The following is a 22604-nucleotide window of genomic DNA, read 5'->3' on the forward strand; positions in this document are numbered from 1 at the left end:
ATATTTTTAAGTGATTTACACTTTGATCATGTTTTGCATTGCTTGTTGTTGTGACGTTCTAATCTACCCTTACTAGATATCTGTAAAAATAGCTTAATAGCTCATCGGGTTCCTCCAGTATAAATAAATATTCTGATTCTGACTTCCCTCTGGCCTTGAACTCGGTGCATGGCGAGTGAGGGAATGGTCGAATTCAAAGAGCGGGGCGTTGGGAGAAAATCCGAGCCGCTCCACTAAACAGTTCAGTTCAAGTCTCGTCACCGCGATGGGATGACTGCAGCAGGAAGGTGAGAGGAGGGGGTTGTGAGGCTGACCAGACGGTTGATGGGAGGGGTGCCACGTCGGAGCTTCGTGGCTCGTGCACAGACAGAGGAGTTTAACTTGAGCCGCAGGTGTCCGGGGATGAGTTCCGGAAAATATTATTTCACACCCCCCCCACCACCACCCCGGAAAATATTACGTAAAAAACTAAGCCCTTGCTCCTGTACGCCGGTGCGGTGTTGAGACACACTTGGTGCGCTGTTCCTGGTGCTGTCCCTGGTGCTGTTCCTGGCGCTGACCCTGGTGCTGACCCTGGTGATGACCCTGGTGATGACCCTGGTGATGACCCTGGTGCTGTCCCTGGTGCTGACCCTGGCGCTGACCCTGGTGATGACCCTGGTGATGACCCTGGTGCTGACCCTGGTGCTGTCCCTGGTGCTGTCCCTGGTGATGACCCTGGTGCTGTCCCTGGTGCTGACCCTGGTGCTGTCCCTGGTGCTGACCCTGACCCTGACCCTGGTGCTGTCCCTGGTGATGACCCTGACCCTGTCCCTGGTGCTGTACCTGGTGCTGACCCTGGTGCTGTCCCTGGTGCTGTCCCTGGTGCTGACCCTGGTGCTGTCCCTGGTGCTGTCCCTGGTGATGACCCTGGTGATGACCCTGACCCTGTCCCTGGTGCTGACCCTGGTGCTGTCCCTGGTGCTGTCCCTGGTGCTGTCCCTGGTGCTGTCCCTGGTGATGACCCTGACCCTGGTGCTGTCCCTGGTGCTGTCCCTGACCCTGGTGCTGTCCCTGGTGCTGACACTGGTGCTGCCCCTGGTGCTGACGCTGGTGGTGCTGTCCTCAGCGACCGTGGAAGAAAAAAAACGAGGCAGGCACTTGCGTGCATTTGTTGTTCACAGCGCTCATCGGCAGCGCTGCGCGTGATGTCATACGCAGCCTTGCGTGGTGAAGTCACTCCAGAGGGCGCGAGTGAGAGCGAGGGAGGAGCGAGGGTGTGAGAGCGAGGGAGAGAGCGAGCGGTGAGGGAGGGGGTGGGAATGATGTAAGCGGTGAGGACACCGACCACCATCCCGCTCACCTCGGCACGGTGCGCACGAACTGGGAGCCGCCCGACCCGGCGCTTGCACGAGTCACGTCCGCGCGCCGCGATGGCGGAGAGCGAGGTGGAGACGCCCAGCACCCCGAGCGAGCTGCTCGAGAACCGCTACTTCGAGTTCAACAATGTGAGGCTGCCGCCCTTCTGCCGCGGCATCATGGACGAGATCCTGGCGTTCCCCGTGCGCGAGGACGACATTTGGGTCGTCACCTACCCCAAGTCGGGTGCGTGTGCTGCTGCTGGGTGCTGCTGCTGGATGCTGGCTGCTGCTGGGTGGTGTAGGATGGTGTTTGACCGGTGCTGGGTGGTGTTAAATGATGCTGGCTGCTGCTGGGTGGTGTAGGATGGTGTTTGGTCGGTGCTGAGTGGTGCAGGTTGCTAATTACTCAGTGGAACTGGTTGGTTGGTGCTGCTGGGAGTTGGGCGTTGCTGAGCGTTGCTGAGCGGGACTGGGTGGTGCTGGTTATTCGGTAGTGCTGGGTGATACTGGGTACTTAGTGATGGTGTGTGCTGGGTAATGCTGGGTTTAGGTGAGTAGTGCTGCGTATTGCTGGGTGCTGGCAGATTTTGGGTGGTCCTGCATTGTGCTGGCTGGTGGGTCCTGGGTGGTACAGGGTGTTGCCTGGTGGTGGATGGTGACTTGTGCAGGGTGCGGGCTGGTGCAGGGTGGTGGTTGGTGCTCGATTGTCTTGGCTGGTGTTGGATGCTGAGGAATGCCGGGTGGTGCTGTGTGGTGGCTGGTGCACAGTTGTATTGGCTGGTGCAGGATGCTGACTGGTGGTGGGTGGTGCAGGGCGGTGCTGGCTGATGGTGGGTGGTACAGGGTGGTCCTGGTTAGTGCAGGCTGATGTTGGTTAGTGCAGGCTGATGTTGGTTGGTGCAGGCTGATGTTGGTTGGTGCAGGCTGGTGTTGGCTGGTGTTGGGTACTGGCTGGTAGTGGGTGGTGCTGCGTGCTGGCTGGTGCTGCGTGCTGGCTGGTGGTGCTGGGTCCTGGATGGTGCAGGGTGGTGCTGTGCGCTGGTTAATGCCGAGTATTGGATAGTGCTAGGTAGCGCTGGGTAGTGCATGGTGCTGGGAGGTACAAGGTGGTACTGGATGGTACTGCGTAGTGCAGGTAGCTGGGTAGTGCATGGTGCTGGGTGGTGCAAGGTGGTACTGGATAGTACTGCGTAGTGCAGGTAGCTGGGTAGTGCATGGTGCTGGGTGGTGCAAGGTGGTGCAAGGTGGTACTGGATGGTACTGCGTAGTGCAGGTAGCTGGGTAGTGCATGGTGCTGGGTGGTGCAAGGTGGTACTGGATGGTACTGCGTAGTGCAGGTAGCTGGGTAGTGCATGGTGCTGGGTGGTGCAAGGTGGTACTGGATGGTACTGCGTAGTGCAGGTAGCTGGGTAGTGCATGGTGCTGGGTGGTGCAAGGTGGTACTGGATGGTACTGCGTAGTGCAGGTAGCTGGGTCGTGCATGGTGCGGGGTGGTGCAAGGTACTGGATAGTACTGCGTAGTGCAGGTAGCTGGGTGGTGGTGGAGGGAAGTGCAGGGTGCTGGCTGGTGCAGGATGGTGCTGGGCGGTGCTTGGGCCAGGCGAGCACCGCGATGAAATGGGCGGGGGCGGTGCACACGGGCGCGCTCAGGCCGCGTGTCGCACCACGGGGACGCAGCCTCGGCATCGCCTCCCAAGCGGCCCTCCCTCGCCGCGGCCGCGCTTTGTAACGATCACAGCCATCACAACGATCCCAACTCCGGGCTATTGAACAGCCGGACAATGAACGCTCTGTGCTCAATTTGTGCCCATTTACTATCACGCGAACGTGGCACACGCATCCCACGTAACCGACGTGCTGTATTCAGCACGTCACACCGTACCGACACACCGACTACTATTTCCACGTTGTGCTGTGTGTGGTGTGTACAGAATATATACTCGGTGTGCACTGCGTGCACTGCGTGTGTGGCGTGTTCTGTGTATATTGTATATGTACTGTGTGTGCTGCGTGCTTATTGGTGTACTGCGTGTGCTTCCTCTATGGTGCATGAAAACTTCGTGTGTGCTTCGTATTAACTGTTTGTACTGCGTGTGCGGTGTGTGCTGCGTGTACTGCGTGTGCTCTGTGTACTACGTGTGTTCGGTGTGTAATGCGTATGTGCTGATGTATGTGCTGCGTGCGTGCTGCTTGCTGTGTTTGTGTGCTACACATGGGTCCGGGCGGTTGTTCTCTTATCACTGTGACGCGGGTTCTGACCACGCCACCCAGCCCACACCCTCGTGTGCCGATCCGGAATTCGTAGGTGGCGCTACTGTTCGCTAACAGTACTCGCCCCATCAGCCTGTTAAGGCTACACGGGGGGCCTTTGGTATTAACTTATTATTCATTTTTCCAGCAGAGCCACGCTGAGTCGTAGGAGTCATTTTCAGAAGGGTTCTGTCAGATATTTATTTAGTTATTTTGAGATGTGTTCCGCCAATAAATGGCGAGTCGTATATATTATTCACGTGGGGAGAAAACCCACACCTTGCGCGAGGGGGTAGCTACACCCCATCCTCCGTACAGATGGAAACAGCTGGCGATTTGTCCACATTTCGCTGCCACCGCCTTCTCCTGGCGAGCCCGGGTACTGCACCTCCTCGACGCCCATGGGTAGAAGGGAGTTTCGCAACAACAGTGCAGTGATCCACCAACCTTGGCTGGTGCTTCCACAGTGCTGGAGGATTACAGGCCGCCACTTGCAGCAGCGGAGGCACCACAGTGGCATGGAAAGGCTGCATAGAATACTACCGACAGGGAGATGTTACAAAAAACACAACTCGTTCACAGCCAGACCTGTGCACAATGGGAATCCCGTAATCGATTCAAAACAACGCGCCTATTGCGGGGACTCACAAACGTGGCCTTTATAAATATCGCGGACTCACAATTTCGTGTCCTATTTCTAAGCCTCTTATTAAAAAAATTAAATGCTCAAGATTCCAGACTCGTACGTGATTGCGGCTTGAGCAGCTGAGAAGCGAATTCCCTCTCAGCGTGCGAACCCGCCCGTGCGTCCTCAACAAGAGGACACGCGCAATGCTAAATTGCACGCGAATCAAAAGCAGTAATTATCTAGCGAATTGCAATCACCATTTTCGTGTTTTGTAACGGGGGTACGGTTGAGATGTCATTGGGAGCTAATTGCTCAATGCGCTCCTGCCGAGTTATTTAAGCTGCCAGCCACAAAAGGCATTGTCACCGTGAGCAAGACGAGACGCGTTAAAGTTTGCTGGGTGTTGGCTGGACCCAAGGATAACGCCATAGCGGATGTAGAACAGAAGTGTGGTGTGTCTCTCTGTGTGTACACACACGGTGGTGTGTCTGTGTGTACTCACAGGGTGGTGTGTCTGTGTGTACACACAGGGTGGTGTGTCTGTGTACTCACAGGGTGCTGTGTGTGTGTACACACAGGGTGGTGTGGCTGTGTGTACACACAGGGTGGTGTGTCTGTGTGACTCACACAGAAACCCCACGATCACAATGCATTTTCCAGTGAGACTGGCCCTTCGGGCATTCTACATTTGCACTTGTTTTTAAGTTACTTATGAAATGTAATGTTTGTATTCAGACTGAAAATTAAAGGTATAGGCACACGTTGAAGACAATGTGTGAGTAAACAGTATAGTAACAAGAATATCAATTATAAGATACGTCACCACTTTTGCCAGGCTAGGTGCACTTTGAGGCCGCCACGAAGTGTCGAAGGGTCTCACTGCTGGCCAGAAGGTGTCACGGAACAGACCCAGGTGCCGTGGGTTGACTGAGATGACTGGCAGATGCCCCTACCTGTGCTCCCCACTGTGCCACCTCGCTGGGTTTTATCTGCCAGGGGCTCCGATCTGTGGTGTGAGTCGCTCCTCTGCCCTCATTGCCAACATTTGCAATCAAAACAATGCACAAACGGTACCAAGAGTGTTTATGAAAGATCCATGAATCATATTAACCAGTTGTGCTAGATTGGCACTGATTGTGCGTCACAGATTGATTGGCAGACGGATTGAGTGGCACACAGTGAGTGGCATGGAGAGAGTATAGAGAGAGAATGGAGTGGGCGGTAGAGGAGAGAGTACAGAGAGAGAGAGGATGGAGAGGGCATGGAAAGCGAGAAAATGGAGAGCGAGAAAATGGAGAGCGAGATCACATGGAGAGTGATGAGGCACGTAGAGATAAATAGTATGGAGAGCGAGAGAGCACGGAGAGAATGGAGAGCGAGGGGGCACGGAGAGAATGGAGAGCGAGGGGGCACGGAGAGAATGGAGAGCGAGGGGGCACGGAGAGAGTGCGCTTCTCTTGACGGGCCCGGCACGGCGCTGGGCAGGCACGAGTCTGCTGCAGGAGGTGGTGTTCCTGGTGAGCCACGGCACCGACGTGGACGAGAGCGCCCTCATGAACATCGACGATCACATCCCCGTGCTCGAGTACCCGCAGCCTGGCCTGGACGCAGTAAAGGTACCCTTCCCGTGACCCCAACCGCTCCATTCCCCTACGCCATAACCAACATACGTACGTATACTCTTGGGTTCTTTCGGTAAAGTCATGTAGGTATAAAATAAAATAAATCACGACGTTTCGATCGCAACACACGCGGTCGACCTCAGGCGGAACAAAAATATAATCCAGCAGTGGAACTGCTGAACCAGCGAGAGAGCTGTTACAACAAGGTTATATATGTGGCGATGGGCAAGCAAGCGGGGTCTGAGCTGGAAAGGAATTCCATCCACGGACGCAAGCACGTCAGTTGTGTTAATGGGGGAGATTATGGAGAGAGGGGTTAAGGAGGGAGATTAGCATGAATGAGCTTCCGTCGCTGCATAAGAGTATCATGCCCGCATATGCGCACAACAGCAGTGTTAATGAGAGATTAGCACCATGAGAGTGCAATCCAAAGGGCATGTGAGCCTGAGAGGTGCAATCAAAAGGACCTGTGAGAGTCTAAGAAAAAGGCATAGAGAGACAGAGAGAGAAAGAGAGAGTCGGAAAAAACAGCTGACTTAGGCAGGTAGGATAGAAGCATCACAGTCAGTTAAGACTTTACCTCGTTAATAACGTTCTTCCAATGATTGCTCAGTTTGTACCCATCTTCTCGGTTTAAGTTTTGTCTTTGTTTATATATCTGGACGGCTTCATGAACAAATCTCTGAAGGTAGCCAGTAGGTTTGCAGAGTACCTCCGTCTTGGAATTTGATAGACGGGTGCATGGAATTGATGTGGTTGAGAAATTGGTTCAGTGCTGGCAGGCCATGTGGCCAGATGACGAACGTGTCATCTACGTATCTCTTCCACAAGGAAGGACGTGTAGGGTGGATGTCTGGATGGCATCTGTCTCAAATTTCTCCATGAAAACATTCGCTACCACTGGCGATAAGGGAGAACCCATTGGGGTACCCTCATTTTGTTTGTAGAATGTGCCATTCCAGATGAAGTATGTGTTGGTAAGACAGTGCCTTAGCAAAGTAGGTACATCTGGATTCAGTCCTTATTGGACCAAGTCCTCAATGAGTGCAATGGTGTCAAGTACAGACACATTGGTGAACAGAGAGACTACATCGAAACTGACGAGCAAATCATCTGGAGACAGTGAGATGTCCTTGATTAGATAAATCAAATGAGCTGAGTTAAGTACAGCTGAGTTGGACTTGCCCGTGAAAGGAAGCAGGGTCTCAGACAGAAATCGGGCCAGTTTGTAGGTGGGTGAGTTAATGGTGGAGACGATAGGACGTATGTTGAACTTCTTTCGCACCGTACATAGCCAACTGTGCTAATCGTAGGTGCGGGGGAAGGACAACAAACTAAACACACAAAATTGGACCGGTGTCATGCCGTGTGCGCACTCAGCCACAGTTGCCTCATCGTTCGTTGTGGCCATGCACGTGGCCTGTAACCCAGTGCTGTGGAGGCATTCGCGAGGGTTGGTGGATCACGCAAAGATGGCTGTGAAACTCGTTTCCCGTGGGCGTCGAGGAGGAGCCGTGTCCTGGCTTGCCAAAAGGCAGCATTACAAAGCATGGGCTAATCTCCATCTGTTCCATCTGTATGTGGATGGAGTGTTGCCCCCTCGCACACGTGGGGTTTTCTATGGGCCCTCCGGTTTTCTCCCACGTGTAAACACGTTTTAATTGGCCTGTATGCCCTTTAATAAATAGATGATCTCAGAGCTTGGGCAATTGTTGGCGCCGGCTCATCGTTTGGCTGCCTCCCCTCTCGTCTACAGTTCCTTCGCACGCCTCCGAGTCGTTCTCTTGTACAAGAGCGAGCAAATCCCATACTGCCCGTTACAAGTTGAAAGTATTGTTATCCTCTTTGGTTCTTTCGGTAAAGTCACGTATAAAAAAAAGATTTTTACTTAGAAAGAAAATAAATTAATTAATAGTTATTTAAAATACATTAAATAAGTTATTTAATTTATTTTCTTTCTACCTGACTTTAGAAATAAATAAATTAAATAATAGTTATTTAATTTATTTTCTTTCTACGTGACTTTACCGAAAGAACCAAAGAGTAATTCCTGCAGTCACGAAAGCTTCAGATAATTATTGTGATCAATATCGTGAGCCTGTGACCGTTGCTGTGCTGCAGGTGCTGCCATCTCCCCGCATCATCAAGAGCCACCTCCCCTATCAGTTCCTGCCCAAGGAGCTGCAGGACGGGAAGGCCCGGGTAATTGAGGACGAGCGCGGCCTCCAAAAGGCTTGGAGCATCGCCAGGATGGGCGATGCTTGTGATGTTAAGATGCTTCAACGAGCGCTGTTGAAGAGTTTTGTGGAATATTTATAAAATACAACACAGAGAGACCCCGAGCAAAGGTCATGCTCACTGAATTCCATACAACAGTTAGGTCAAATGCATTGGCTCTAGAATTCATAGTGCACATAGGTGCACCATCTAAGCAATGTTTTTCATTGCAAGGCCCCACGGGCCACTAGTGGCCACCTTGTGGCCTTTACTGCGGCCCCTGACAATGCATAAATGTGAAAACAACCCCCATAATCGTGCTGCTGTCAAACCATAATGGTTTCAAATGTGTGGCGGCCCTCATACTGATGATGTCTTCGGGGCCGTCCATAAATGACGTCACGAGATTTTGGCCGATTTTTTACCCCCCTCCCCCCCTCGTCACACGGCGTCACAAAAAGTCAGACCCCCCTCAAATATGACGTCACAAAGCTCTGCCCCTCTCCCTAAAACCATATTTATATTAAGAAAATAAAACATTCTTCAAATCACTTTAAACTATTGTTATTGTAGTGCGTATTTAATGTGGTGCTGCACTCTGATGTTGTAGGAGAAAACACGTTTTAAAAAGGAGGCGTTGTAAAGCTGAAATTCAGCATACAATTCACTTGAAAATATTCAACGTCTAACTAAAACTGCAAATGTTCAGAATATTATATTGAAATTCTCTTATAATTATAAAAATGTAAAAGTAATTATAACTATAAAAAATACTTGAAACTTTGTAGTAGAACGAACCAAAACGGAGAGTACAATTATAACAATCACATATTCATTTCACAGAATGAAAACCCCTGGTAGAATCATTAGAATCAAAATGTTGAAAAACAATCATTACAATTTTAAACAAAATTTATGCTTCTCCATTCTCCCATGGAGAAGCAAAATGCTCCTTCATAGAATAAATTAAAGGTGACCTTAGTAAATTTTAATAATCAAATAGTTAATAATAAAAATGTAAACATTTTTGTGTTGTTATAACAATTTTATTTAATTAATGTTTATTTAAAGTTGCGCATTTTGATGTGACGTCACATTTCTCAACCCCCCCTCCCCCCCTCGTCACACATCGTCACAAATGTCTGACCCACCTCCCCCCCTCTAGGTGCGTGATGTCATTTAAGGACGGCCCCTTGTCGGCGAAAGTGGCCCCCCTTTGAGGAGTAGCGAAGATCACCATCCGACAGCATGCAGCTTAGCGCTCAAAGTTTTTTTGCAAATTATTTTCATTATTTCGGTAATCTTAACCGGCTCAGTCCGAATTTTGGCAAACTCAAGTCCAGATTTTGGAGGGGTTTATTTCCCAGGGTTGTAATTGTATGTTGACAGCAGGAAACCCAGAGCTGCAGGTCTCTGTTGAATACTCCTGTGGGAAATGCGTGCTCTCCATTGAGCTAATTCACCCCACCCCTTGCCGTGACAATACGTGGGTATCCACAGCATGCGCACGTATCAATATTGAACGGCGTTGCCACGCGTACTAATGCGTAGGTCGCCTCCAACTACCACGTTTTGTACATCCCGATTAAACGTGGAACTTGGGCTGTGAGTCCAATGGTTCCAACGACATGTTATAATTGGACCAACGTTGAACCAACCACATGTCAATATTTGGACAATGTTGGGCCAACATTGATTTAATCACATGCCAACGTTGGGCCAACGTTGATCTAACCACATGCCAACGTTGGGCCAACGTTGATATAACCACATGCCAACGTTCGCCTGACGTCCGTTTATTTATGCGTCCCATGGCTAGTCGGTGGTGACACGCGGTAATGTCGGCACGTGCCCGTGGCGCTGCAGCTCGTGTACATGGCCAGGAACCCCAAGGACCTGGTGGTCTCCTACTACCAGTTCCACCGCTCGCTGCGCTCCATGAGCTACCGGGGTACCTTCCAGGACTTCTGCCGCCGTTTCATCTACGACAAACGTGAGAGCCGCCATGCCGCCTCTCACCCATCCACGATCCACTGCGCCTGTGCCGCCAAACTCCAGAAGCGTTTGTCTGCGATCCCCAGCCGATACCTCCCTCCCAGAGACAAAGATCCCCTGTATAGCCTTACCAGACTGTCGGGACAAGTACTGTTAGCGAGCACCTATGAAGGCCGGCACTGCACACGAGGGCGTGGGCGGCCAGCACCATGCCCGGTCGCCTTTGTCTCCCTAGTGGAAATATTTACACACTGCACCAGGTACTCATTTGAGGCTGAGTCGACCTAAAGGAGGCCCAGGACTGGTTCAGATGAACGTCACTGGTCTTGTCCATGAGCGGGATTCGAACTCGGGACGCCAGGTACATAGCGAAGTGCGCTAACCGCAACAGCACCACTGCTCCCCTTATTACTCCCCGCTTCCCTATTTTGCCTGCACCATCGCTGCCTCCTTTATTTGCTATCCCGGCACAACTCTTTTGGCTGACCATCAAACGAAGATGGTCACAGCAATCGCGCACTGTCAGATGCTTGTCTGCGGCCGTCTGGAACGCGCGTACTTCCGATATTAGCAAGCCACTGGAGCTGTGCATTTTAAAATCTAAATTGAAAACTCATTTCTTTAGAACTGCTTTTGTGTTTAGTTTGTTGTCCTTCCCGCGCACATCCAATTAGCATGGTTGTATGTATCTTCTTTTGCACCATATATAGCCAATCGTGCAAATCGGAGGTGCGAAAAACGTTCAATCGACATACATACTTATACCGTATCTGTGACTCGATATCCCTTGCCTGCAGTCCATCCATGAAGGACATCACAGGTTCCTCAAATCCGTTGTGAATCTCTTTTCGAGGCTGAGATTTTTGGCAGTCCCTGGCAGTGTTGGCTCTAGGGCCCAACGACCGTGCCAACATCAATTCCGGGTCGAACTCTGGGGGGTCACCTCTGAAGCCGTCCCTTGGCAGCTGTGCCCTCCCTTGGTGGCCATGCATCCCGTGGCCAGACAGCAACGTGAACGGAGCGCCCTCTCTCTCTCCCGGTTGGCGTGGGCCCAACGCCACGGCATTCCCTTCTGCGTCTCATGCCTTGCTCGCAGTTCACATCCGGGAGCTCTGCAAATGCGGCGGCAATACTCTGGCCAAAAGCCTTAATAGCTCAATCAACTTTTTGGCAATTAAAAATTTCCCCATTGAAAATGCCCCAAAATATTTCGTGTGAGCAGAAGAACGCATGGCGAGAGCAGATTTTGATGGGACGCAAATTGGGCTTCATGTGCATTTAATTTCTTCATGACAAATACTCCGCAACTCGTATTTCAGGAGGCCGCTGCATTAGGGAGGCCTTCATTCAATTGCAGAATAACCATGGCCGATGACAATGATGATGGAAAACAAATACCATTCAAACAAGGCCGAAAGCTCTCTTGGTACAGCATTGCATGTACAATGCTTTGTGTTCAATTAACAAAGAGGCATATGAACTATCTGCTGTTTCCTTCTCTCTTTCGTCCTTACATTCCCTCTGCCGGCACCACCACCACCAGTGGGCTATGGATCGTGGTTCGAGCACGTGCAGGACTTCTGGGCACACCGCAATGATGAAAACATCCTCTTCGTGAAATACGAGGATCTGCACATGGTTTGTGCTGCAGCGCCCAAGCGCTCGTTGTCTTCGCGTTACGCGGCAAAATAGCCGGGCGGTGGTGGTGAAAGCTTCCACTTGCCTGGTATGCAGGAGGGTCGTGGGTTAAATCCCGACCCTGACACCTATATATTTGGAGTTTGCATGTTCTCCCTGTGATCACGTGAATTTTTATCCACCACACCTGTCACAGAGTGAGACTTTCAGCGACTAAAAATAGCACTTCTGGTAATTCAGTGTAGACGCATGCGGACGATGCTAGGAATTCAGACTTGGATGTTTAGAATACAATATGGGAATACAGCATTGTAGATGCAATAAGGAGGAAGTTATTCTGGGTGGGACACGTGTGTAGAGTGGAAGATAGGGTAAGCAACTTGGAGGTTGAGCGGTGGCACAGTGGTTCACGCACTGCGGTGTATGAACCCAGCGATCCACACCCACCTCCTTACCTACCCACCCACTCCTGTTGGGGTTGAGTCGTGGGCATAAGATGTCAACTACATCGAGAACCCTCCACTTCCCGACACGGCCGGGCAAATCGAGTGGTCACGTGATATCGCTTGTCAGCGCACCTGGCGGTTCGTAATGTTGCAACGCACGTCCGCATCTACTCAAGGGCCCGGATCGGAAAGCACTTTTGATCTAGCGCCGAGCTCCTGCCGACGCCTGATGACGCTGCGCATAATCTCCAAAATCCTCCACATAATGCTCGCTTTTCAACGTAACCGGTTTTGCTGGGAAAAAAACGCATCAAATCGGCACATTAGTTAGCCTGTTTCAGGTGGTGGAGGGTTCTAGCTCTGATATTACACCCACACGAAGGTATAAGCCAAGAGAGACCAATCGTGAATCGGTAATGACGACCGATTTCTGGGCTAGTTTGCAATTCCGACCGCCGCGGCACGCGACCGTTCGTTGCGTGTCATCCGTGGGAAAGTATTTCAGGAGGAGGGGGGAGGAGGAGGAGGAACATCGGAATTTCACCGTTTGCTGCTGTCGGTGCTGCAGGACCTGCCCAGGGTCCTCGGGAGGCTCTCCTCCTTCCTGGGCGTCTCCTATGAGCGAGCGCACCTGGAGGGCATGGTCGCCTACTGCCAGCAAATCATCGACCACTGCTGCAACACCGACGCACTGCCCATCAGCCGAGGTGCCGCCCCAAACCCCCTCCACCCCTCCTCGCCCCCTGCCCCCCCCCTGACCCCAAGCCGGAACACGCAGACTGCGTAGCACCTACCATTAGCACGGTTGGTTACGTATGGTGCAAAAAAACTTCAACATCCATACACACACATCTCCTGAAACATCTCTCATTCACCCTCTTATTACAGTCGGATGTAGAAGCTTTCTGTCAGCTCCTCCTTTGCCTCCTGGAGCATTAGGCTGAAGAATATGGCGAAGAGTGTACGTGCCAGCACGCACCCTTGCTTGACCCCATTGTTGATGAGGAAGCTGTCTGAGAGGCTTCCGTTGTGTTTGACCTGGCCTTTCTGTCCGACGTGTAGTTGCTGCGCGATTGTACGGAACTTGGGAGGGTAGCACCATGATAGCTTCCTTGTCTGTCACAAGGGTTGTGCCATCTGATGGTCATAGGGGGAGCTATGTCTGGTGCGAGGGTCCATACACTGAGCATAGGGCTTCACAGAATGCTCGTGACCACCACTTCTGCATACAGCTGTGTCCTTACTGCGAGGTCTGTCCACCAGCTGTTCTTGAAGACTCTCAGCTTTGTTTGCAAGGTTTTGTATGCAAGGCTGTATGCAGCTTTTGTGGCTTGGTCATTGGGACAGGCAAGTAGTCTGGAATGACAGGACCGTTTAGCCTGGAGGAGTGATTTGATTTCCGGATCATTCTCATCGAACCAATCTTTGTGTTTCCCTGTTGAGAATTCCTCTCTTAACAGGGGGAGCTTCTCTACTTGGATCTTCTTGGGGTGCAGACCTTTATTCTTGTGTGGTGGCTTGATCCTGAGGGTGACTTTTGCTCTGACCAATCTATGGTCTGTATCGCAGTCGGCGCTGGGCCTGACTCTGGTGTGTAGTATGTCCCTTGCATCCTGTTGGCGAACAAGGATATAATCCAGTAGATGCCAATGCTTGGAGCGTAGGAGTCTCCACGTGGTCTTATATCTGGCTTTTTGTTGGAACAATGTGTTATGCAGAGGTTGTGTTCTGCGCAGAGCTCCAGTAGCACTCAAGCCTTTCCACCACATCAAGGTGAGGATCCTTGGAAAGAAACTTAATATGAAGCTATCGTGACTGCAGGAATTACTCTTTGGTTCTTTCAGGAAAAGTCATGTAGAAAAAAATACATGATGGTGTGCGTCTCTCTCTGCTTGTATGTCTGTCTGTGTGTCTCCGTGTCTATGTTTTGTTTCTCTCAAATTAAGTTATACATGATGACGACTGCTTGTATTGCAATCGAAACGTCGTATTATATTATTTAATTTATTTTCTTTCTACGTGACTTTACCAAAAGAACCAAAGAGTAATCCTTGGAAATGTGACAATCCTTGAAAATTACACAGATAGCCATAGTTAAATAGCGAACCACAGAGTGAGACAGAGATCAGAGAGTTACATAGAGATGTATAGACTCGGCTGGCGAGGCACACTGAGCCCAGCAGCTCTGTTACAATGACCACCACAGCTCAGGACTGTCACCATTGGCAGGAGCTACAGGGACATGGCTCAGATGTCAAGGGACATAAGCCAATCAATCACGTGAACTCGCAGACGCTTTTGGCTAGCCATGGAACAAAGACGGTCACCGCATTGCACGCTCTCAGTTATTTCCAATATTAGGAAGCCACTGGAGCCATGCACTTTTAAATCACATAGATTGAAAACGAATTTCTATAGAAATGCTTTCTGTTTAGTTTTTTGTCCTTCCCCAGCATCTCCGACTAGAACGTTTGGCTACGTACAGTATGAAACAAGTTCAACATTCATACAAATACAGGAGACAGTTGGACCTTGCAGTACGTCACTACACATGCCAAATAATTTTGTATATGCTGCAGCTTAGTAATGTTTTTGGCAGACGTCCCAGAGTAGTGCGTTGCAATAATTGAGCCTCATCGATACTATGCTACACGACACCGTGGTGGCTATGTCACGACTCAATAGTGGTCAAAATGTGTCGTAGATCCCTGATATGAAAGTTTCAGGATCTAACGATATTTTTCACGTGGTGATAAAATAACATTCTGGTCTAGTACGGTGCCAAGGTTCTTTAGATGAGTAGAATATTGAATCCTGGAGTCTGCGACCGAACACACCCGATCCTCTCATATGTTTTTCGCTCGAGTACCAACAGCGGCTTTTGCATGTTACTCTCCCCATAGTCACGTGGATTTTTCTCCAGATCCTCCGGGTTTTCCCTCTACATTTAGAAACAACATGCGTTTAAAATATTTTGCTGATATAGATTTCCACGTAAGCCACTTCGTTGAGCCAGGTCGCTTCTGAAAAAAGAGCTATATAGCTGTGGGCTTTACCTGGTAAAATATTTCGTATATAGTTTATAATATTAACTTATTTTTTTAAACAATTGAGTGCTTGCTCCACGTCAGAGCAAGCGAGGCCAGTTCTCCACTGTGGTTGATAAAAAAAAAATCATTACAAACCTCTGCGTGACATCGACCCTCGTTGTACAAAATGGATGCGAATGATACACAAGCAGAAGACAATCTCAGTGTTGGCTTTTGGACCGAGTAATTACCTTGGGTCAAGTTCAGGTCGATGAAGTAGTCTTTAACAATCCCGGAGTTTGTAAGATTAATTTATTTTCACAATCATTGTGTATCATTGTGGAAGATATATAAAATAAAATAAGCAGACAATATCTCAATATCTCCTGCATATGCCTCTCCCCACAATCTATTTTAAAAGTATTTATCCTCACACAACCCATCAGCCGCATGGCGTTATGGTTGTGCATACATTCATCAGTGTTTTGCTTGTCTTGAATCAATGCTGCTGACATTAAGCACTTCCAGATTGGGTTGTTTCAGGAGCAATCCTTCAATTTGTTTGCATGGAGAGACAGATATATATAGTCTACTCACCTATTTTGTAATTTCCCCAAAGTTTAAACCCTTTTAACTGAACCGTTTTTGTTCTGTTCCTCCACTTTGCAGTTGGAAGCCTGCAGCAAGGTACGGTGACAAGTCTCCCTATGTTCTATTTCATCAGCACCGCAACCGACATCCAATTAAACTTTTCAAAGACGCACTCTCCTCCTACTAACCCTATTATTTAAAGCAGAGATCAGGGGTGCTGCTTATATTCTTGTGTGTGACCGGATCTGTATAACTTTATTAACACCAGGCACAAGCGTTAGGTGCATCTGACTTTCCGAAGCATCTTATAATCCGGGGAATACAGTAATAGTAATTGTGTACTGTAGTTTTATATACTGTATAGCATCTCTTACAATCGCCGAGAAACCACAGCCAAAGCAGCAAGGCAGCAGCCATGGTGATGAGCCGGCACTACCATCAATTCCCCAAGCTCTATATATCAGCCAATTAATTAGTATAACACGAAGGCTTTCGCGACCAATATCAGTCATAATATAGTTTTTTTTGGGAGTTATATCGTGTAAATCTGAGTACTGATCGTAAATGTGTACTCAGGATTGTAAATGTTGTGGATTTGCTCTCCAACACACCGGTGAGGTCTACTCGTGTTGTGGCCGACTTGGAGACGTCACTTCTTGGAGGCAATTATTTAATCAAACACCGAGCACACCGTGTACACTATATACAATACACTCCTTTCGCTGTTACACTATCTGTCTATAGTATATACGCAACTCTACACTGGTTGCTAGCCTACACACAACGCTAGCCGTCCGACACTGACGGCGCTGAACTAAGACAGCCAACTACGTCTAGCAGCGCAATTATCAAGTGGATACGACAGCGACGAAGGCACGAGACGACAGCGGCGACAGCGGCAATGGTGACGATCTTCAGCAGCAACGACAAGGATCCCACTCCAAACAACAGCCCCGAGCTCCTGCTCGGGGTCCCCTTTTATCCTGTTAGCGTGGCCTCACTTCACCCCGGCCACGCCCCCCTTCTGGAACTACTAGCGGGCTCTCGACGTGTCCCTTCCATAACTTTTACCGGAGATCCTTCTCGGGTCCATCACGTGGCCTGCTGTCAGTCAGGGCTGCTACAAGCTGCAGATCCCCTTCCCTGCCAGCAGCCAGCGCTATGCTACTTAGTGACCAATTCTATGTCAGTACACCAGTAATGAATTGGCATGTTGTGTTTATGTGACAAACCTTATTAATTGGGTGTGTCAGGTGGTGGCGGGTTTAACGACACATATTTACGCGATCTAACCCAAAAACCCAATATATTATGAATGAATGAGTATTTAAGCATGTTTGAGCCTAAATGGATGTTTACAAACAGCCGCAAAACGTCGTGGTGGGTGTTACAATTAAAATCAGCTTCACTGGCCGAGCGCGGCACCAGGTGCCATCCCCCCAAGTGAACGTGAAATCGTTGAGTTAACGTTGGTCCAAGGTTCCAAACCGCATGCCAACATAGGTCCGACGTCGGCTTGGTTGATGCGATTGTAGTCTGTGCACGTCTCCCCCCGGCGGGCTTGCGTGCAGGCCGCGTGGGTCTCTGGAAGGACATCTTCACCGTCTCCATGAACGAACGCTTCGACAGCGTCTACCGCCAGAAGCTGGGCAAGTCGGACCTCACCTTCGACTTCCAGGTGTAGAGTTGGCCGAGCGTTGCCACCGCCAGCTGCGTCGCGGCCTCCAGATGGGCCACGCTCGTACCCACCGCTACTCTCAGACCATCTCCAGGCTACTTTACGACGCGTGTATTAACGACGATAATAATTGGGCACATTTGCTATTTCGTGACGCTCTTTAAAGAGCAGGACGACTGTCATGACAAAAGCGCTACGTTCCACATAGTAGGGAGGCAGTGTTGCTATGTGTAACCCAAATTGAGAAATGTTAGTAATAATTCAAATTTGGACCGATTTCTCAGTGGAAGTTTCAAATGTAGTTGTTGTTTAACCAGGTGACAACTTACGAGATTGGGATACAGTAATACCTCGGTTAACGATGTAGATGCGTTCCATGATGTCACTTCGTTATCAGAAACTCGTTACCAGAGGTCAATATAACATAGGAGGCATAGGGATGCATTGCAGGACTTCAGAGAAGGGGGTGCAATCGACACACATTGCTGCACAGTCGCCTTTCACTTTGTCTGCTTGGTTTATAAAATGGTCTTTCAGGTGGACTGCGTCAACCCTCACCAACATGCCCATTCACTTTTTATCTCTCCTTCCTCTACCCTCCTTATACCCTGCATTTTCGTTTCCAAAGAAATTGATTTCCACGCTGCACTTCTTGCCCAGTAAGGCCACTAGCACGAGATGTTCGTTGTTTGGATGACATAATGGGGTTAGTAAAAATCACTTTAAAACTGTAAAAACCACGATAACGTTTCACCAACGCGAGGAGCTTGAGCAATGGCAGAGGGAAGAGTGGGAAGCGCGCCGCTGATTGGCTGCTGATCATGTACAGGACATAAACCCCACTCGGTTGCGTCTACAGGACACACGTAGCATTTAAAAGTGTCCTTTGTTGCAAGGCCTGTTGCAAGGCCTGCAGGCCAATGGTGGCCCCTGGTGGCGTTTAGTGCGGCCCCCAACGTGGGGCCCCCGACAATACACAAATCTGAGAACACCCCCATCATCGTGCTGCCAAACCCAATGTGTGGCGGCCCTCACACTGGTATCTTATCGGCGAAAGTGGCCCCCCTCTGTAAATTTTTGAAGAATACGGATTTAAAGCGTCACTCTTTAAAATGTATTTGCATCATTTCTGAATATATTTTTATTTTTCTATTATTTTTTGGCAAAAATAGGCGGGTCGAAGGAACCCCCGGCCGACTTCGTTCCCAGAGGATTCGTTAACCGAGGTATTACTGAGCCTAATTTGCAACAGTGACATGCGGCATTAGTCTGCCAATAGGAGGTGATGATTGCTGGTGTGTAAGTCCCAGTTTAGTAATTTGCGGTGTCATTCTCGCATTTGGCAAAATTTTGATCCGGACAACAGCACATGATGGCCGAGTGTCGCAAATAACGTCACGGTAATGGCTTTTTCATAGCACCATTTATGAAGGGCCATTGCCCAAAACGTCACATTATATTTCTTCTTTATTGTTATTTGTTCTTATGCATCACCGCCAGGTAATGTGTTTAACCGTTTGCGCAGCGGGTGTCGCAGCCTTTCCCCAAATGGCACTGTACGAGTCAGAATCTGCAAGCTCTCTGGATGACAGTTTACCAGCGTGTCGTGGCAAATGTGGAACTGTCGAATCGTGATTCCCGTTTGTGTAGCTCGAGAACGGATGCCTTCAAAGATTTAGAGGTAAACCAAGGAGATGGATGATCAAGAGAACCATGTTACAGGATCACGCCAGTTTCCCAGTTAACATGGAACTTTGGGCCAACCACATGGCATCGTTGGGCCAACCACATGGCATCGTTGGGCCAAACACATGCCAATGTTGGCCCAACGTTGCATGTGTACTGGGCTCTTATCCTTTACAACTTTAATAGGACTTTTTGCCAGCCGCTTAGTGTTTTGGGCCTGTGGTGCCGAGCTCGGCAACAGTAAAGACAAGCGTATATAGGCGGTCCCCGCTTTCACGATGTCACAATGCGCTCCTGGTAACCCTGTCGTAAATCTAACCACTATTTTCCCATAGATGGTAACCAGTAGAAACACCACGTGCCGATTTGTTTTTAATTTTATCGGCCATAATTAACAGGGTTCAACAGGTAAACATCCACAAAAACACTTGAAACCAGACTATGTTCAAATATGTTTGAAGTCGTGTCGGAAGATGAATCGTAAATCAAGTTTCTGTGTCGTAAATCAATGGTGGCATTATATAAACGTAAATGTGGACCATCGTACATCGAAGACCACATATATTTGCTCTGGGAAATGTAGTAACACAGTCCAGGGCAACGTTCCAAATCTCAGACACCACAACTCAACACCATCGCACACCTACACGTACATTCGTTAGCACCGGTGATCGGGACCTCTTATATTGTTTGCCTGGCAAGAAAGGTTTACCATTTATGCAAAACAAAGAGACTGATTTATAAAACAAATATCACAGCTTCAAGTGAAATTATAATTATTGAGCGTCAATGAAGGAGAACAGAAGTTCTGTAGTGTCGTAGACCCGTTGAGACACACGATACATTACCTCCTGCAAGGGCGACCAGCAGTACTTTTTGGCGGGAACATGTACTGCGACCCACCAGTGGATTACTAGAGATTCTGTTGTGGGTCTCGTGATAGATCAGAACAAACACCGACATCGTAAGCGCACAACAGTTTCCGCTGCATCCGACGGCAAGTAAAAATTCCCCGATACAAATCCATACGTTCAAAGTATGATAACTTGCACCAACGCATGGTGCTCCTCCTTGCTACATCTGTCGTATATCACAGGGTTAAATCCACCCGGGTAATGTTATTCGTCGTAGCTTTCTGGTGGTGGTGGATCGTCGTGGAGGAGCAATTTGAGATTCACCGGAACGGATCGTCACAGTGCTTTGTGCATTGGTCACCGCTGCTTTAAGGCGCTGCTGGACCGCCTGCGGGAAATGTTGATGTTGAACTGCAGCAGCCTGCAGAAGCTAGCTACACTCAGCTAACAGACACCAAAGTACAAACCTCGAAATAATGCATTGCTTTCCCCTGCCTGAACAATTAGTGTTCTGTCCAGAATGCATTTCCCCCCAATTATGGCTTGCTAAACTGGATGTGTGTGCCGTGCAGTAATCTAGCTATCAGCTCAAGCCTCCCATAAACGACGTGACGTGTGTGGTCAGCCCCACTCTGAACCTCTCCCCACCGCTTGCTGTGAGAACAGATGCCACTCCTCCTTCATGCAGCAGCGGCGGCGAGACCCTGATGTGGCCTCCTCCTCCTCCCATCTCTCCTGAACCCTTGGCTCCCGTTTCTTCGATCCTTTTTCTCTCAATCCCATTCCTTCTCCGCTCTTTTCCTTTTTTCCATCGATTTATTTTCCCATGCATTCTATCCTTGACTCTCATCCAATTCCCGTGCTGCGTGCCACGGGTTATAAAGTATTGTGCAGTGGGTAATTACGTCAAACGTAAAGCTGGAGTTTTGTCTTTTGAGATCTTTGCTTTCCACGTGTGCCCTCTTTGCCGACAGGTGCTGTATTTACTTCCTGTGACTCAAAGTGTTGTGAGGAATTCTTCGACAAACTGCGGTGCATATTGCCGTGGTCACGTAGAGCTGTTCGCAAATGGTATACGTGTACAGTGTATGTATATAAAGTATATCAACCTATATTCAACGCGAGCGGGCTCTGGTGACCAATAGGATTCACACAAATCGATTTTTGGGTAAGATCGTCGCGCGAGTTAAAATTCCAAAGCATCTTGGTTGGCAGAGGGCGTACGACACAGTCAGCGTTTTACTCACGCTATCTCGCCCGAAACGAAATTACGAATGAGCTTATATTTGATTAGCAAATTCCATCGCGCTTGTTTTAACAGGTCGCCAAATTTTTATTTAAAAGTTCTGTAGGTTCTGACATATCAATGGTGGTCGAAATGTAATTATGTAGGTGTCAGGAATGACACTCAAGCGTTCTGCGACAGCTCCTGACCACCGCCGTTTCCTCTCCGCGTAAACATCGTGGTACAGGAATCGGAACCGTTCTGAATAGTGCTAGTGACATATATGCGCTTGGTCTTGAGAGAAGTGGCGGTATGGTGTACCGGCGTACACCATACCGCCACTGCATTATCAACAGTTTTTTTTGTTATATAATTACTGCCGATAACTAATGGGCCTTGGCTATGCCATACATTAGTGCGATGAGGTTTTTTTTAATATATAATTTTTATTAAAACTCAACGCGAGCCCGGTACAAAGCGCTCACAGAACGGAGGGAGAACAAAAATTCCACGAACAACAGCAACCCGAATTGGGGCCGAGTAAAGGGGGAGAATTGGGTTCACTGCCCCACCCAGGTGGGCACCACGAGCAAGGGCATGAACGTTTATATGGCAGTGCGATTATGTTTTTAACCAACGCTGGTGAGGTGTGCTTCTTCAATGTTTTGAAAGTCGTGCTGTTCAGGTGAGACATTAACTGCGAACGGGAACACGAGTGCGCTGCAATCATGGCCGAGACAAAGTGCTTTAAAATTGTGGGCACACTCTTCAGCGCCCCCCATGCGGTTGCCTGGCCTGCAGGAGTTTAGTTGCATAGGCTGGACCATGTATAGTGGCGGGTACCACCCGCCTCTAGCCCACAAGTCTAAACAGATACAAAATTAGCTGCAGCTCAAACTGTCGGAAATTTAACGCCTTATCCAAAGTCCGATAAGTTTCCTAGGTTTACAAATCGTTTACTAGTAATTTTCAAACTGACGAGGTTTTTTTCCCCAGAGTCCGCTGCTGATCAGTGTAGTAACTGTAGGAGTTAAAGGTAGAGACCCGGAAAATATGCAACGTTGGGCCAATGTTGGCATATGTTTGGAACCATCAGACCAACGCTGCCCTAATGTTGACCCAACGTTTCATGTTTACTTGGGGATGAGGAGTGCCCAATGAGCTTCAAAATTCAGCTTCCCGAGACTCAATATATCGTGAAAGTGCACTTGTATGTAAAGGCGAAAGCTCTGTGGCTTCTGTAAGATTTTGTTGAAACTATGAAAACCTCATAAACAAAAAAAGGCTACACTTGTTCATCATGTGTTGTTTTTTGTACGCACGACACACAACCACTCGCCACCGATCTTATCCATGGCCACAAAAATCAAACTCGGGTTGCCAGGTTCATAGTCTCGTGCATTAA

The 22604-nt window shown here is 49.1% G+C and overlaps 1 protein-coding gene across 2 annotated transcripts; it reads left to right on the forward strand.

Moving 5' to 3' along the window:
- Positions 1-1281: 1281 nt before the first annotated feature.
- SULT4A1 (sulfotransferase family 4A member 1) lies at positions 1282-22487 on the forward strand. Of its 2 annotated transcripts, XM_061570529.1 has the most exons (9): positions 1282-1584; positions 5704-5834; positions 7962-8042; positions 9924-10050; positions 11596-11690; positions 12705-12843; positions 15835-15852; positions 17328-17489; positions 17553-22487. In XM_061570529.1, exons 1-8 carry the CDS (start codon positions 1413-1415, stop codon positions 17438-17440), a joined length of 876 nt encoding a protein of 291 aa, XP_061426513.1. In that variant the 5' UTR covers positions 1282-1412; the 3' UTR covers positions 17441-17489; positions 17553-22487. The 2 variants fall into 2 exon arrangements, with proteins under 2 accessions (XP_061426513.1, XP_061426512.1); XM_061570528.1 differs by having other exon boundaries at positions 17328-22487.
- Positions 22488-22604: the final 117 nt, after the last annotated feature.

Source organism: Lethenteron reissneri, chromosome 45, assembly GCF_015708825.2.
Source record: "Lethenteron reissneri isolate LAM-NWPU_2019-01 chromosome 45, ASM1570882v1, whole genome shotgun sequence".
Taxonomy (NCBI): domain Eukaryota; kingdom Metazoa; phylum Chordata; class Hyperoartia; order Petromyzontiformes; family Petromyzontidae; genus Lethenteron; species Lethenteron reissneri.